A 13,607-nucleotide genomic window follows, 5' to 3' on the forward strand; every position below is an offset into this window, starting at 1 on the left:
AGAGCACTGCACGGGCAGATTTTTTCAGCCCGGACCCGGCCCGGCCCCTTTTTTAAGTTGGGCGGCCCGCCCGAGCCCGATCAAAACTTTTATGACGAGACCCGGGCCCGGCCCGGGCCCGGAAATAATCTACGTTACCCGCCCGGCCCGGCCCGCCACCCCTTTACCTTAGGCCCGAGCCCGGCCCGAGCCCGACTCGAAACCGGCCCGAACCCGGCCCGAGACCGAAAAGTAATGTTTTTCAGAGTTGAGACGCCCGAGAATAACTCGCTGCAAGTTACATGCACACCACCAGAAAGCCCGAGCCCGGCCCGGGCCCGCGTCAAAAAACCCGAGCCCGGCCCGGGCCCGGTTCAAAAAGCACACGCCATGCCCGAGCCCGGCCCGAGCCCGTGAAAAAACTGTTCTAACCGGCCCAGCCCGGCCCATGGGCCGGGCCGGGCCCGGGCTTTCGGGTTAGCCCGAGCCCGTGCAGTGCTCTAGTCTGCATTGCTTCGTGGAATCATCTGTGCTCGACATTTGGTATCGGACCGCCATTCGAACACACGGCAAGCGCTCCCAGCCTGCAATACAATGGCCTGTACCGAAAGAAGCAGCCGTACGCAGCTTCGGAAGTACTCCTAAATTGCCATTAGAAATCATCATGTAATCTACAAAACGGAAAATCTATCCCACCTAGGGCAAGAGGAAGAAGAACATGAGAGGCAGAAGAAGACGAGAAGGATCAAAACGTGGTCCTCCGGCTGTGGCACCCCCTCGTGGGTACGTGCCATAAGTTGAAGGAAGAAGAAAAAGAAGACTGTGGCAGCCGCGTTCTGACCCACCCGAGGCCCAACTATCAACGGATCGCACCCGACGAGGGACAAAAGTGGGCCATCCTCCAAAGCATGGTGAAGGCCTGTTACAGAACGGATGCGTCCGGTGATCTAGACGTGACATTCCTTGCGGCGATGGACACCAGGAGCTGCCTCGTCAGAGCCGCCTCTTGGTCACCGCTCACCTTGTACTTATTCATGACCGGAGCCGCGTTAGGAAGCGAATTACATCACGTCACAATGAAGCGGACATCATGGTTCTTAGCTGGAACCGAGGATTTCTTCTTACGGAGGCAGGCGGCAACGAAAGTCGTCACAAAGGCCCGGTTCGCGTTCAACAGAGACTCAAACTCCGAGCGAATCCGATCACGGTTGTCAAGATTAGCAGCACTTTTGGGTGGGTAATTTTTATTTCTTCACTCTTGGTTATATGATTATCGTGGAAACGGCATCGGATTGCTCAAGGTTAAACCCCAGCCAATACTCCGTTTTGTATATGCCGACTGTATACCACGGCGTTAGGTTAAAAGCAACTTTGCGATCTGGTTCTGGAGACTCAGTTTATTTCTACAGTTTTTATTAGCTTCACGTGTGTCAACATCGGCATTCTACAAAATTTATTCAAGTGCAGCTAAATGAAATGCCACCGAGAGATTTTATTCCCCACGGGAGACATTAGTCTTTCATTGCTTTTTACCGGTCCGGGCACTTTTCGTGTAAATCATCCTTTGTGGTTTTCACGAAACTGATAGATAAAAGCAGTGAGCACAAAGTGATCCTTGTGCTCCTAGCAGTGAACTCTGCCGCACTGCTTTGATTAATCTTAATCATGGGTTGTGCGCATGGCAGTGTGCACATCAAAATTCCCGGATTTTTTGTTTTTTTTTTGTGCCTGAGACCACATCACTGGCTTGTGCTTCGTTTATATCGTACGCCTCTTTTAGGAAACCGCTTAGCCTGTTTATAACTAGTGCCTAAACTCCAAGCAAGATGAAAGTAGTGTGTGATGAGCCAATGAGTATTATACTACTAAGGTTCAGCAGAACGGGAACGGATGCCGCGGTTATTAGGAGAAGAGAGCCAAATATTGTGGCGCTTGGAAGCTAGCGGCAGCGCCGACCTCTTACGTAGCAGTGCCGAAGACCACTTTAACCTTCTTGGACACTGCCTCGCGGCGAATTACATCATTGCGAGGCAAGAAGTATATACGATGCCGGACTTCACTTGCGAGGAAATAACTTCTTACGCTCGGCTTTACCCGAAGTATACTATTGAATTGCGTAATCATCGTTAAGATTATCTTAGCGATCAAATTAATGGTGAAAATGGCGCTAAAACGGGATGCGTCTGCAGTGATGTTGCTGCAGCACATTAAACTATGTCCATTTCATCATTACTGCCGCGAGATATTGTCTAGTTTTCCTCTTGAATGCCGCGTCTGTACCTCCTCTCAGCGGGGCTGATCTTTTAAATGTCTATCTCATGACTGAGGTCCGTTATATAATGGAACCCTATCGACTTTAAATTCAGAATCTCCCCGGCGTCGCCGTAATGCTCGCTGGTCTGTTGTGGACCAGTGTTAGCCAACCCTCAAAAATACCGGGGGAAGTGGCAGCACGTGTGAATTGTACTCAGCGCAGCAGTCGAGAGAAGTGTCCTCTCGCTCGAAGAAAATGTCAGTGGTTCTATGGTCGTCATTTCGTTTTCATCAGGAATAGCTCGGCAAATACACCGTGCGCGTAATATTTGCCTATGCTCATTTACAAATAAGAACAATCTCACGTCCACCGGCGCTACTGACGTCATGGATATTTTAAATTAACTGGCCGTGCTCGGTACACTTCGCAGAGAAACCTCCAGAGGACGCTCACGATGGTCATGCCGAAGAAGGTCCGCTTGAACTCGAGCGTGCGCCCAAGCCTCTGCCAAAGCATGTGTCCAAGCTTCTGCCAAAGCTTTTGTCCAAGCCTGTTTCCAAGCCTGTTTCCAAGCCTGCTTCCAAGCCTGTGTCCAAGCCTGTGCCCAAGCTTGAGCCCGCGAAGGAGGAAAAGGCGAGAAATCACATTCTGCCTATTATTTCTCCGTACCATGGTATATTTAAATGTTCGTGTGCTAAGTTGTTGAGCACAATTCTTACAGGACACGCGAAGTAAACTCAGCACAAAAAATGATGCTCTATGTGATGTGTGACTGTCTTGTTAGAACTGCGCAGCGCAACTTCGCATCCCAGGTGAACAACTACCTAAGGCACACACAACCGTTTATTATCATCGTTAAGTGTTCATCAGAGACAAGTACAGGTACATCCGTGACAATGCCGAACATACCCAATCTGCATTTCATGGCACCACAGGAGTAAAACGCAGTAGTCGGGTAGCGTATCAGGCGGTCATCTTCTTTACAAATAAGGGACTGCGTTTCAGCCTAGTTTGTAAATCTACTGGAACGACGACTTTGCCTTATTTTAATGGATACACAGGGTGACGTAGTACGTTAGCAGGCAAGACATTATTTCGTAAACGCCGACGCAACACATCTTACAACAGCGTGAAACGAGGGATAGAGATTGCAAGGCACCATTAAATTTGGTAAGCTCACTCTTTGGTGCGAAATGTTAGCTGTTTTGTATGCCCGTTGAATACCGGCTGCTTCTGTGCATCCGCGTTTGTAGAAACTGTGTGCACAACAGTCTCCTAGGCAGAAATTGCAGGACTAAGCGTAGTATTTTGGTCTCTATTGGTCTAACAAGGACGTTTCAAGTGCCTAGTTTGCCATTGCATACCTTCTGCGCCTAATGCTGCCGGTAATATTCGCTATACCATACAATTCGGCGTTGAAAAATATGTGAATACTTAGAATAATAAACATGCGGATGCGGACAAGAGTGGAAATATGATTCTATTACTCTTCCATATTCAGATACCGTGTGATGTTTGCTGTTTGTTTTCAAAATCTAGCGTGGAACCAATAATTATTGTAGTTACGTTCACAGGTGTTACCAGCCGTTCACAAAAAGCCGGGTAAGCCTGCACCGGCAACCATGAAGGAACCAGAGCAAGATGAGGAAAAAACAGAAAAAGAAAGCAAAACTCGCAAGGTCGTGGCTGAGGAGGACAATGTGGGTAAGGACATCCTAGATAAAAACAAGGCGGGGAAAGAAGAACCGGGCAAGACGGCGGCCGACAAAGACATAGGAAAGCAAGCGAAATACCAAGCAATCAAGGGTAAACCGAATGGGGAGAAAGCGACTCAGCAGAAAGCAAGCAAGGACAAAGGGGAAAAAGGCATACCAGATGAACCTCCGGGTGGTGACGAGGCTTATGATGTTGAGTTGGCTCAGACGGAAATAGACGGCGAGCTGGAAGCTACAAAGAAAGACAAGGCAAAATCCGAGCCCAAGGAAAAGACAGCAATGCAAGACAAGAAAGTCAGAAAGGATGCCAAGGATCCTGAGGCGCGCTCGGAAATAAGCACGATGGCTAAGCTCAAGGTGAGAAGCCGGGACACGTCCTTAAAGGTGCAGAGACATGATGCTTTCGACTTTTCATTGCTTGCGTAAAATATTTATTGACCTGAAAACCAAAAAACAAGAGCAACATCTGGATAGCCCCAGGGAGCCTTATATGTGCTATAATAGCCTTCGTACGAACTCACTTTCGACAGGAGGTGTGTGTCTGACGGCGTCATAAGGCAGATGGTGGGGAAGTGTGAGCAAATCATTACGGGGTTCGACACTCCCTAGCTCGGTCATCTGCTGTGCCGCCTTTCGTTGCGGAGTCCGACGTACAAGTTGCACGAAAAAGTACTTAAACTGCCCTAACATGCAAACCGGCTTCGTCTACAGTAACAGGAAGCATGTTAAACTACATAAGAAGCAATAACAAAAGTCGGGTGGCGATGCCGCGCTGAAGTTCCCGCGCCAGTCTGCCATGACGTCATGAATATCACGCGTCGTCGACTCGTGTTTAGCTTATTGCTTATCGGATCGCTAAGAAAGGACTTCACTGGATTCTAGACGAACAGAATACTGGACCTATAAAGTTTCAGGAAGATTTACTGTAACACAACGTATAGAACAATGGTACGTCCTATAAAATCTGTGACGTCAAACTGACGTACTGGTAATTGGCTTCGGGAGCGAAATTCATAGAGAAGTTGGACCTTTATTTTCTTCAGAATTAAGTACTAATTAACCTTTCTTCCCCCTATGTTAACTAATGAACATAGTTTCGAAATTATGTTTTACCAGACAAAACTGACATATTGTTCGTCTTCAAAGTCGCTTTAAGGCTTCAGTGTCCGTTTAAACGCGCACATGAAGTAATATTGCCTACACCGAGCGATAATGATGCAGCCTGTGCTTTGATTTGGGCTACCAGTATCACTAAATTACTTTCACATCGTTCTCCAAACGAGCAAGAGTTCACAAGATCAAGAGACCTAAAGGGACTCGACCGTGGCCGAGTAAGAAATGGCCCAGGGGCACGTCGTCGCTCGATTGTAACTGCTTCGCATAATGCGGCAAAATTCAATGGGTGTATACCGCGAGCAAAATAGGTGGTGTCCAATTCGACGCCCCAGCGACGGCTCTCTCCAAGTAACAGGAACTAATCTCGAAGGCCATGCTTTTGCTCTCTGCGTGCGCCGGAAGAAATTGCGAGAGGCGGAAACACGTCATGTACGCCATGTTTTGCAAAAGACTTTTTGCTGTCTTTCGCAATAGTGCTTTCTCCCTGCCGTCGTGCCGCATTTATTCTATGTTTCTGCAGCGATCACTTCTGCAGCGATCACTTCTTACTTGCCTCCTTTATTTGATCATTTTGTCATTGCATTTGTCTTAGTGCATATAGCAAAAAGACAAACGAAAGACAAGGCGACAATAGTGTGTGATAATCTATAGGGTGGTAGTTTTCAAATACGGCGCTACTAAAATCAAATAAAATTTGTATACAGGAGCCGTGACATCATGGAAAAGGCGAAGTTATTTCATTATGGGCATCTCTCGGGAACTAAGTTGCAGAGAGCTGAAGCAAACAGGGCAAGTGCGGTGCGGTTCTGTGAGCGGTGCTCCTACTGAATTCTTGGTTGTTAACGAGGGCGGGAACTGTGGTCTGGTAGTTAGAAATTCCAATCGCATTTATTTCATTATGCTCCAGAAATTGGTCAAGAAGTCTCCAGTGAAGGCCAAAAAGTCGGAGGAAGGAAAAGCGACCCAAGAAGCTCCTAAGCCCGCCTCAAGCAAGTCTGGAAGCAAGGTGTGTCTATAACACGTCCTATTGCAATGAATGGATGAATGAATGAATGAATGAACGAATGGAGAGAATTTATATGAAATTACATACGCTATTTTCTTGTCCTATTCACAGCTTCCACCATGTAGCTAACGCCGCCTAGATAGCAGAAGGCCTGTGCACTTCGATCCGTGACGTCATGCTACCTTGCCCGACTGCCATAGAATTTAATGGGGACGCTCCAATGTAAGCCGCGGTGATTTTGACGTCACTGCTTTCGTCACGCCAAGCTTGTCAAAGGATATTTCGATCCAAGTAGCGTGACGTCATAAACCAGAGGGCACAGGCGTCCTATGCAGGAGACGCTGGTGCAGCTGGAGATAAGTGTATAGACATAAGGCCCCGCTTTTCACCGTGCTAGCTGTACCACAATATGGCGGCCTTGATGACCTCAGTGCAAATGCCATATGAATGAATTAGCTCAGGAGATTCTACTTAAACACATAGACACAAAGGAATCGCTTTTCTCGAAACCAACTGCATCAGTTCAGATAATGTTTATCGCATATAAACGGCAGAGTTTGAATCTACGAACTGTAGGGTGCATATTTAGGTCGAAGGTCGTACCAATAACGTCGTTGAAAACCGCAACCTAAAAATCAGGCGTCAAGTTCATGCTCTAACAGAGAAAAAAAAAAAACTGATATCACAATTCTGCAAACTGGCTCTATTGACACTACGCAAAGAAAAATACCAATATAATTTGTAAGTATAGGACCTTTGCTAAACCCTTGTGAAGAACAACTGTTTCACGTAACGTGAGAATTCATACATTACAGTTGTTCGGTATAGGTGCTCTAATATATGCAGTTTACAGAAATGGGACGTCTGCTTTGTTGTAGACTTACAGATTTGTAAACTTTGTGCCTCAAGAATTTGTGACACACGAATTTTCAGCAATTTTTGTAAGAACTGCGAAGTGCTATTTTTACATCCTTCATCGTGCAGTCAGCAGAACTCCCCGTTCTCTCTTAAATGCAACACATTTCATTCATATTGGTCCAACGGTTGTGTAATTGGAGCACTTCTGTTTTTTAACTGTATTTCAATGCGGAAATGTGAGCTTGTCCCGCGGTAAAGCTTGCGTTAAAGAGGAATAGCAAACTATGGGTAAGTTGTAACTAGCTTAAGTTTACAGAGCGGCGCGAAAACGGGGCACGTTGCGTAATGTGAGGAAGACCCTGTTCTTGCCGCGGAATTGTTTCAAGTAATGATGACATTGGTCAAAATTTGTAATCCGTGCGCTCGTGTTTATCGGTTTAAATAAGATGCACTCGTGTTAAGCGGTGAGCTTCGACTAACGAGTTGCTTTTGGCGTCTTTTCAACTGGGCGACGCAGGAAAAGCCCAAAAAGTCGCCACCGCCGAAGAAGCCTCCCGCGATGAAGCCGCCTGTGAAGACGCCGACTGCGAAGCCGTCTACGAAGTCCAAGGAACGGGATAAATCACAAGGGCGTGCGGTGAGCAGACCCAGATACACATTACTTGCGGCGTAGGCAGACGTAGGGCCAGTGACAGCGCGAGGATGAGTCTGAGGTTTCACGTGGAGAGTGATACGCATCATCATCATCAGCCAAGTTTTATGTCCACTGCAGGACGAAGGCCTCTCCAACTATCCCATTTATTGTGCCAGCTGATTCCGACTTGCACCTTCAAATTGCCTACTCTCATCAACTCAGCCCATTTTCTGCGGTCCTCGACTGCGCTTCCCTTCCCTTGAAACCCATTCTGTAGCTCTAATAGTTCACCGGTTATCGATCCTGCGCATTGCATGGCCTGCCCAGCTCCATTATTTTTCTCCTAATGACAACTGCAATATCGGCTATCCCCTCTTGCTTCCAGATCCACACCACTCTCTTCCTGTCTCTTAACGTTACGCTTAACAGTTTTCGTTCCATCGCATCGATATATAGCAGGTCAAAAGAGCAGACGACAAAGCAGACCCAGTATGCCTAATCTGGAAATTGTCAAATTCCTATTCGCCATCCTGTCAGCTCTGATAATCCCACGGTGCCGCTACGGTTCTCTGAATGGCTGAAAACGCCATCATATAGTCGCATTTGACAAAATGGCGGGATTTGAAAGCGTGCATGAAGGAAGGAAAAAACTGAGGAGAGGCCCTACCCCCTCCGCGCGCTAGGAGAAAAGTGCGGCGGACATGACGTAGTCATGGTGACGTAGTCATGGTATTTTTCTTTATTTTTTCACGTTTTTTGCGCTGTAGCGGCCATCTTGTCGGGGCACAATGGCGGCTTTGTTATGGTGCATGGGCTCACACGTGTTGCGCCGTAGGTTTCGTACCGTGGCAAAGGCGTCGTGTGGGCAGGTTTGCGTTAGTCTCTGTGTTTTGTTCCGCTGTTTTATCTGGACCGTGCTGTCCCGGATGGTGGTCAGGTTGAACTGAAGAAACTCAAACGCGTGAGACGAATGCGCATGCAACGCTGTAGGCAATGTGCCGCGCCACGGCAATGGCCACGGACTAAGGAATATCTGCGGGAAATTTTGCCCTCTTCGGCGGAATCATACTAACGTGCCATTGTAGACCGAAACCACTGTGTTTCAGAATCTGTACAATGAACGCCTTGCAGGTCAGTGACAGTCGTGCAGCATTCCTGCTTTGGACAGCGGGTGATAATAAGTAACAATGATAACGTAGAACGTTATGCAAGAATGCAAAATCCCGGCTTTAGAATTTTGTGTTCAGTAACAACTTGCTTTTGTACGTATTAAAACGCATGTTGCTCAACTGTTGCGTCTCGCAGTACTCGCGACAGCACGAGTTCGTTCGAGGAGAGCGCTTTCGAGGGTCATACACACCTGCACAGGTGTGAATGTGCAGAATATGTGCTTCATTTTGCATCCCTCGACATCGGCATTCTGAATGCCTGCTTACCCACCTGTAGTGTTTCATGACCTAGATGTGCACGTTGACGTTTGCAGTAGCGCTCAAAGTGCTGCATTCATCCAACGGCGCACCATTCACGGAAGCACACGGGTCAAATTGTTATTTTTGAAACTAAATAAAATTGGTACTGCACAAATCTATTTGAAAGGCACTCATGATATGTACACGTGGAAGTGAAATTGCAAAGTACACCACGAGCAAGAAATGAACAATTAACGCAAGCCAGTTTGCACAATAAATTTATTTAGCAGTTTCTCCAAATTGCATCACTAATACAATTTGAACATAGAGAACGTGAGAATGCGTATACTTTTTTCGTAGCTTTGGGCGTCTCGATCGCAAATCCGTTTGAGAACCCCACCAAGTCCGAGCAGAGAAAAACAAGCAGAAGCCAGCGGTGCAGGGGATCGTTTTAAAAAGACGCAAGAACTGGGCAGCGGCTGGTACCTGCTGTTGGTGAGAACAGCTCAGTTGGCTGGGCACAGTATAGCATCGTTATTTTCATAAAAGCCGGTAAAAGAAGCGAATTAGACCGCACGGTCGAATTTGCGAAGTTCATTATGAACTTCTTTCAACATGACGTCGACAACGGTAATGCGATGACACATCGCGATGACATCTTTCCGTTTAGGATCGCTGTGGAGCACGTGCGCCCGAGCAGCCCCGTTGCACGCAGCGCGGCGTGGTTTCACGAGAAATATAAACGAGAGAGGAGAATCTGCCGCGACAAGATGGCGGAGTAATGCCAACTGCCGGCGTCACTTGGTTTCACAAAGAGTGACGTCAGGACACCTCCTCCGTTTTTTCCTTCCTCCATGAAATGTGTCTAGATTAGGATCCCGAACGTAGGTCAGAACGCATTACTCGGGTGAATGGCTTGTCATGGCTTTCTCTGGCACAGTTTGAAAGCCAAGGACTGAACGCATTATACACAACTATGCCTGCCCAGAACAAGATTAACTGGGTCACTGCTCTTGGCTATGCTTATTCGATGCCACTGGCTAGTCGGTTGTGCATAGACAGCCGACAACGAAAACCAAAATAGGTTAGGATTAATTAGGCAATTAGGAAATCAAACTGGTTCTACGAATGTAAAAGTGGCAAAGTGACAAGTGCTAGGTACACGACGACGATGACGATGATTTATTGCATCCCCTTTGTAACGGGGCGGTGACAACTAGTAACTTAGCCTGCTTGAGTTAATCAGGTAGGGTATGCATGCTTTTCATTTTAGCATTATTGTATACATCTCCTTAGTCATTTTTCTCTTTCTCAAAACTTCCCTATCTACCTTGTACCGGATCCGTTAGAGCCATTTGAATACCGGTAACGGATGCGATGACATATAGTTGACGAACAAATAGGGCCAGTGCTCTAGTGAAGTAATGGATGCGATATTGATATTCTTAGCCTTGTAGACGTCGTTGGATTCGCTGGCGATCAATGGATCCGGATAACACGCAGATATCCACGCTGCTTGCTGTAATTAGGCCATGCTTACCGGCGATGATTTTAGTGTATGCTCCTTGTACACGGAGTAGCTTTAAAAGGGCATCTATGAAATCACAGCCCGTTTTGAGAAATCTCGCCATCACATAATACTTTTACGTTATCTCTTTATTTCGGTTCGCGCACACTGAAAGAACACTTTGATACCAGTTTGTTTTTATAGTTATTATAGAATCTTTAAACAAAGGTAGGTATTCGGAGTGGGATTCGCTACTGAATATTTGCTGCGTTTCAATTAATTATCAAACCACTCTAAAAGATTGCAACACAAGACGAATCGCAAGTAAACTATCTCTTGGCTTGGTGTGTACTTCGCTTACTTCCCAAAACCGTACCGTAACCAAACTGATGCATTAGATACGTCACGTGGCGGTCAGAGATGTGCTGAACTGCTATAACATAAAGCACGCACTGTAAAACAAGAAATGTTACGGATTGGGAGTGCACAATACGCGCTTCCTGTGAAAAGTTTAAACCGAAGATGTAAGTGCTATACACACACACACACGATGCTAAACGTAGAGGCCCAACTAATAATGGTGAGACATGAGTGTAAATTGAAGATATCACTTGATCCGACAAGCCGACCGACGCACTGCTTTTCTTGAAAAATAAGTTCACGTGACTACTTTTCTCTTTTCTACGCACCTACATTCAGAGCATTTACGGGCAGGAGACCAGGTTCGCCGAGGAGGCAAGCGTCAGGGAAGTGAGTGCAGCATCGGCTGGCGACGCATTTCCTGAGGTACGAACGTTATTCATGTTCCGATAAATGTTAGATGGCTGGTGAGCACGTTGTCGACGCCTCACTGTCGAAGGCGTCGAGAACGCGAGCGTCGTCTCAGTCGAAGAATCCTTATAGAACTGAATTGAGCCGGCTGTTACTCGTCTGTAGAGTTCACAAAAACTACATAGTTCACGTAGAGGACAACAACAAACACGACCACAAAAGAATCCATCTCAATTTCCCTTCGAAGCACAAACAAAACAGAAACATGGCTAGGTTGTGCGCGTCATTATATTCATTTGAAATGGTACTCTAGTGAACCCACGCGCCCAAGGAACTCGGAAGAGATGAATTAACTTGGCGCTGAATCACTAAACACCCACTACACTGCCAAACAACACGCAATAAGAGAGCACCGACTGCAACAAGCGGTGGAAACCCACAAACGACATGACTCCCCTTTGACGTTCACGGAAACGATGAGACTGCGACGTAGACGCGAGGCCTCTCGTGAACGGGCTTTACAAAAGCGTTTGACAGCGGCTGCAGATAATGCATTACCAAACATTTCAATGAGAACCAATTTGAGTAGTGTGCAATGTGTGTAACCGCTTCTGGTCACACAAGCTATCGCTAACATCGTAAATCATCTCTGATGGTGTCTGCACAAATTGATTGCTTTTCCAGTGTCTTTAGTGGTACAAATGAAAGACAATGCTGCCCCCCCCCCCCCCCACCCATGTAGGGCCGAATTTGTTTAACACAGTACCCCCAGTGTTCCCTTCTTCAAGCTCTTCTATAGCGAAAAGCAATCGCTCAGCGTTGAGGAACGAATCTCAGTGTTCCTCGAAGGAAATGAAAGAAGTGGACGAAAAGCAGTTTCGCTCTGATTTGTGCGCTAAATTTGAGATTGAAGCGTCTTGTGACTGTCCCCGTCTACTTGTCCGTCGTGTTCTTGGGCGCTGTTCGCCCCCCCCCCCCCCCCTCACTATACAAATATTAGACCCCGTAAAAGTTTCGCACTGTACCTCGTTCGTATCTCTATGTCTCTTTCAACAATGACGATCGTTATCGAGTTTGCGCGCATTTCGTGAACGTGGCATACACCAGGTAGATTATGTGCGAGGAGTTTACCACGCGTTTCAGTATGCCGTAGTGTTTCTATAGAAACGTAGTGAGCCCACAGGGTTGAAAGAAGGACACTTGTGTTTTGTGATCATTATTCTAGGACACAATAAACATGCAAGGTTATCCTAAAAGTCGCACCTTTCTCTGCGTTTCCTTTCGATGAATAAAAACAATTGTGTGTGCGTAGATATATGCATATCTAGATAAGTAATGACTGCATACTTCACTTAAAGCACAAAAAGAAAAAAAAAACGTTTGCACACAAAAAGAACACGAGCCTGAAGTAGGCGCTCGTCCCGTCTGGTCTTCGTTTCTTCTGTCCCCTTCTTTTTTTTTGTGCTTGAAGTCAAGTATGCAGTCTCACAAGCTCGCCCAATTTTCAGCTCTTGTAAGGAATGGCTGCCTCATCGAGTAATTTAGATAAAGGGTTAAAATTGGGATATCTGCCGCAGGTACACACAGTTGATAAAAATTTCGTGTGACTAAAAAAAAAACCCTGTATATGGTATATCATAAAGTATGGATGCACGCGCTCATTGTTCATTGTTTTTATCAACGATAACTTTTCATTGTTACCATCGATCTTTCCTCTTTGCGGGAGAAATGACCATGTATATGATAATGATGATTTTATACTGTGAAAAGTATGAAGAAGATCAAGAATTCACGGTGTATTTCTGCTGCAAATTTACTTCCAACTATCGCTCTAGCCCCCAAAAATCTTCTTTTCGCTTCAATGTCTTCCATGGTGTGCCGCCTCTGTTGCTGGTGCCGTGCTACAGGACTTCGGCAAAACCGAAGAGGAGGAGGAAGGCACTCCACCTGTGCTGACGGAGGAACAGCGCACGCTGTTCTTTCGCGACGGCCGACGGCGCATCGACATCGTGCTCGCCTACGAGGAGACGGATAACCCTGTGCACGAGCGCTACCGGCGCATCTTTCACGAGAGCATCGTCGCCGAGGCCTCGAGATAGAGATTGAGAACTGCAGAGGTCAGTGGAAGGTTTTTTGCTTACTAGACAATGGCATAACCGTGTGGGAACTGCTGCCAAGAGGCACGCTAGAGGACCATTTGCAGCGACAGTGTGACCAAGAAAGAGGCTGGAGTAAGGCTCCGGACTAGCCTGGGCCAGCACGCCGAATTTCTTACCCGGTACCCACAAACTTCATTTTATTGAAATGAAACATGTAATGTTTAGTCAGGTTAAGCTGGTGGCGGCTACTCGTTTTAAC

General features: G+C 46.7%; 1 protein-coding gene across 1 annotated transcript; it reads left to right on the plus strand.

Annotated features, from left to right (window-relative positions):
* The first annotated feature begins 3,812 nt into the window (after positions 1-3,812).
* Positions 3,813-13,353, plus strand: LOC119463836 (histone H1B). The gene is made up of 5 exons (XM_037724655.2): positions 3,813-4,305; positions 5,972-6,070; positions 7,446-7,565; positions 11,178-11,264; positions 13,157-13,353. Exons 1-5 carry the CDS (start codon positions 3,856-3,858, stop codon positions 13,346-13,348), a joined length of 948 nt encoding a protein of 315 aa, XP_037580583.2. The 5' UTR covers positions 3,813-3,855; the 3' UTR covers positions 13,349-13,353.
* Positions 13,354-13,607: the final 254 nt, after the last annotated feature.

The sequence above is a fragment of the Dermacentor silvarum genome, chromosome 9, assembly GCF_013339745.2.
Source record: "Dermacentor silvarum isolate Dsil-2018 chromosome 9, BIME_Dsil_1.4, whole genome shotgun sequence".
Lineage (NCBI taxonomy): Eukaryota > Metazoa > Arthropoda > Arachnida > Ixodida > Ixodidae > Dermacentor > Dermacentor silvarum.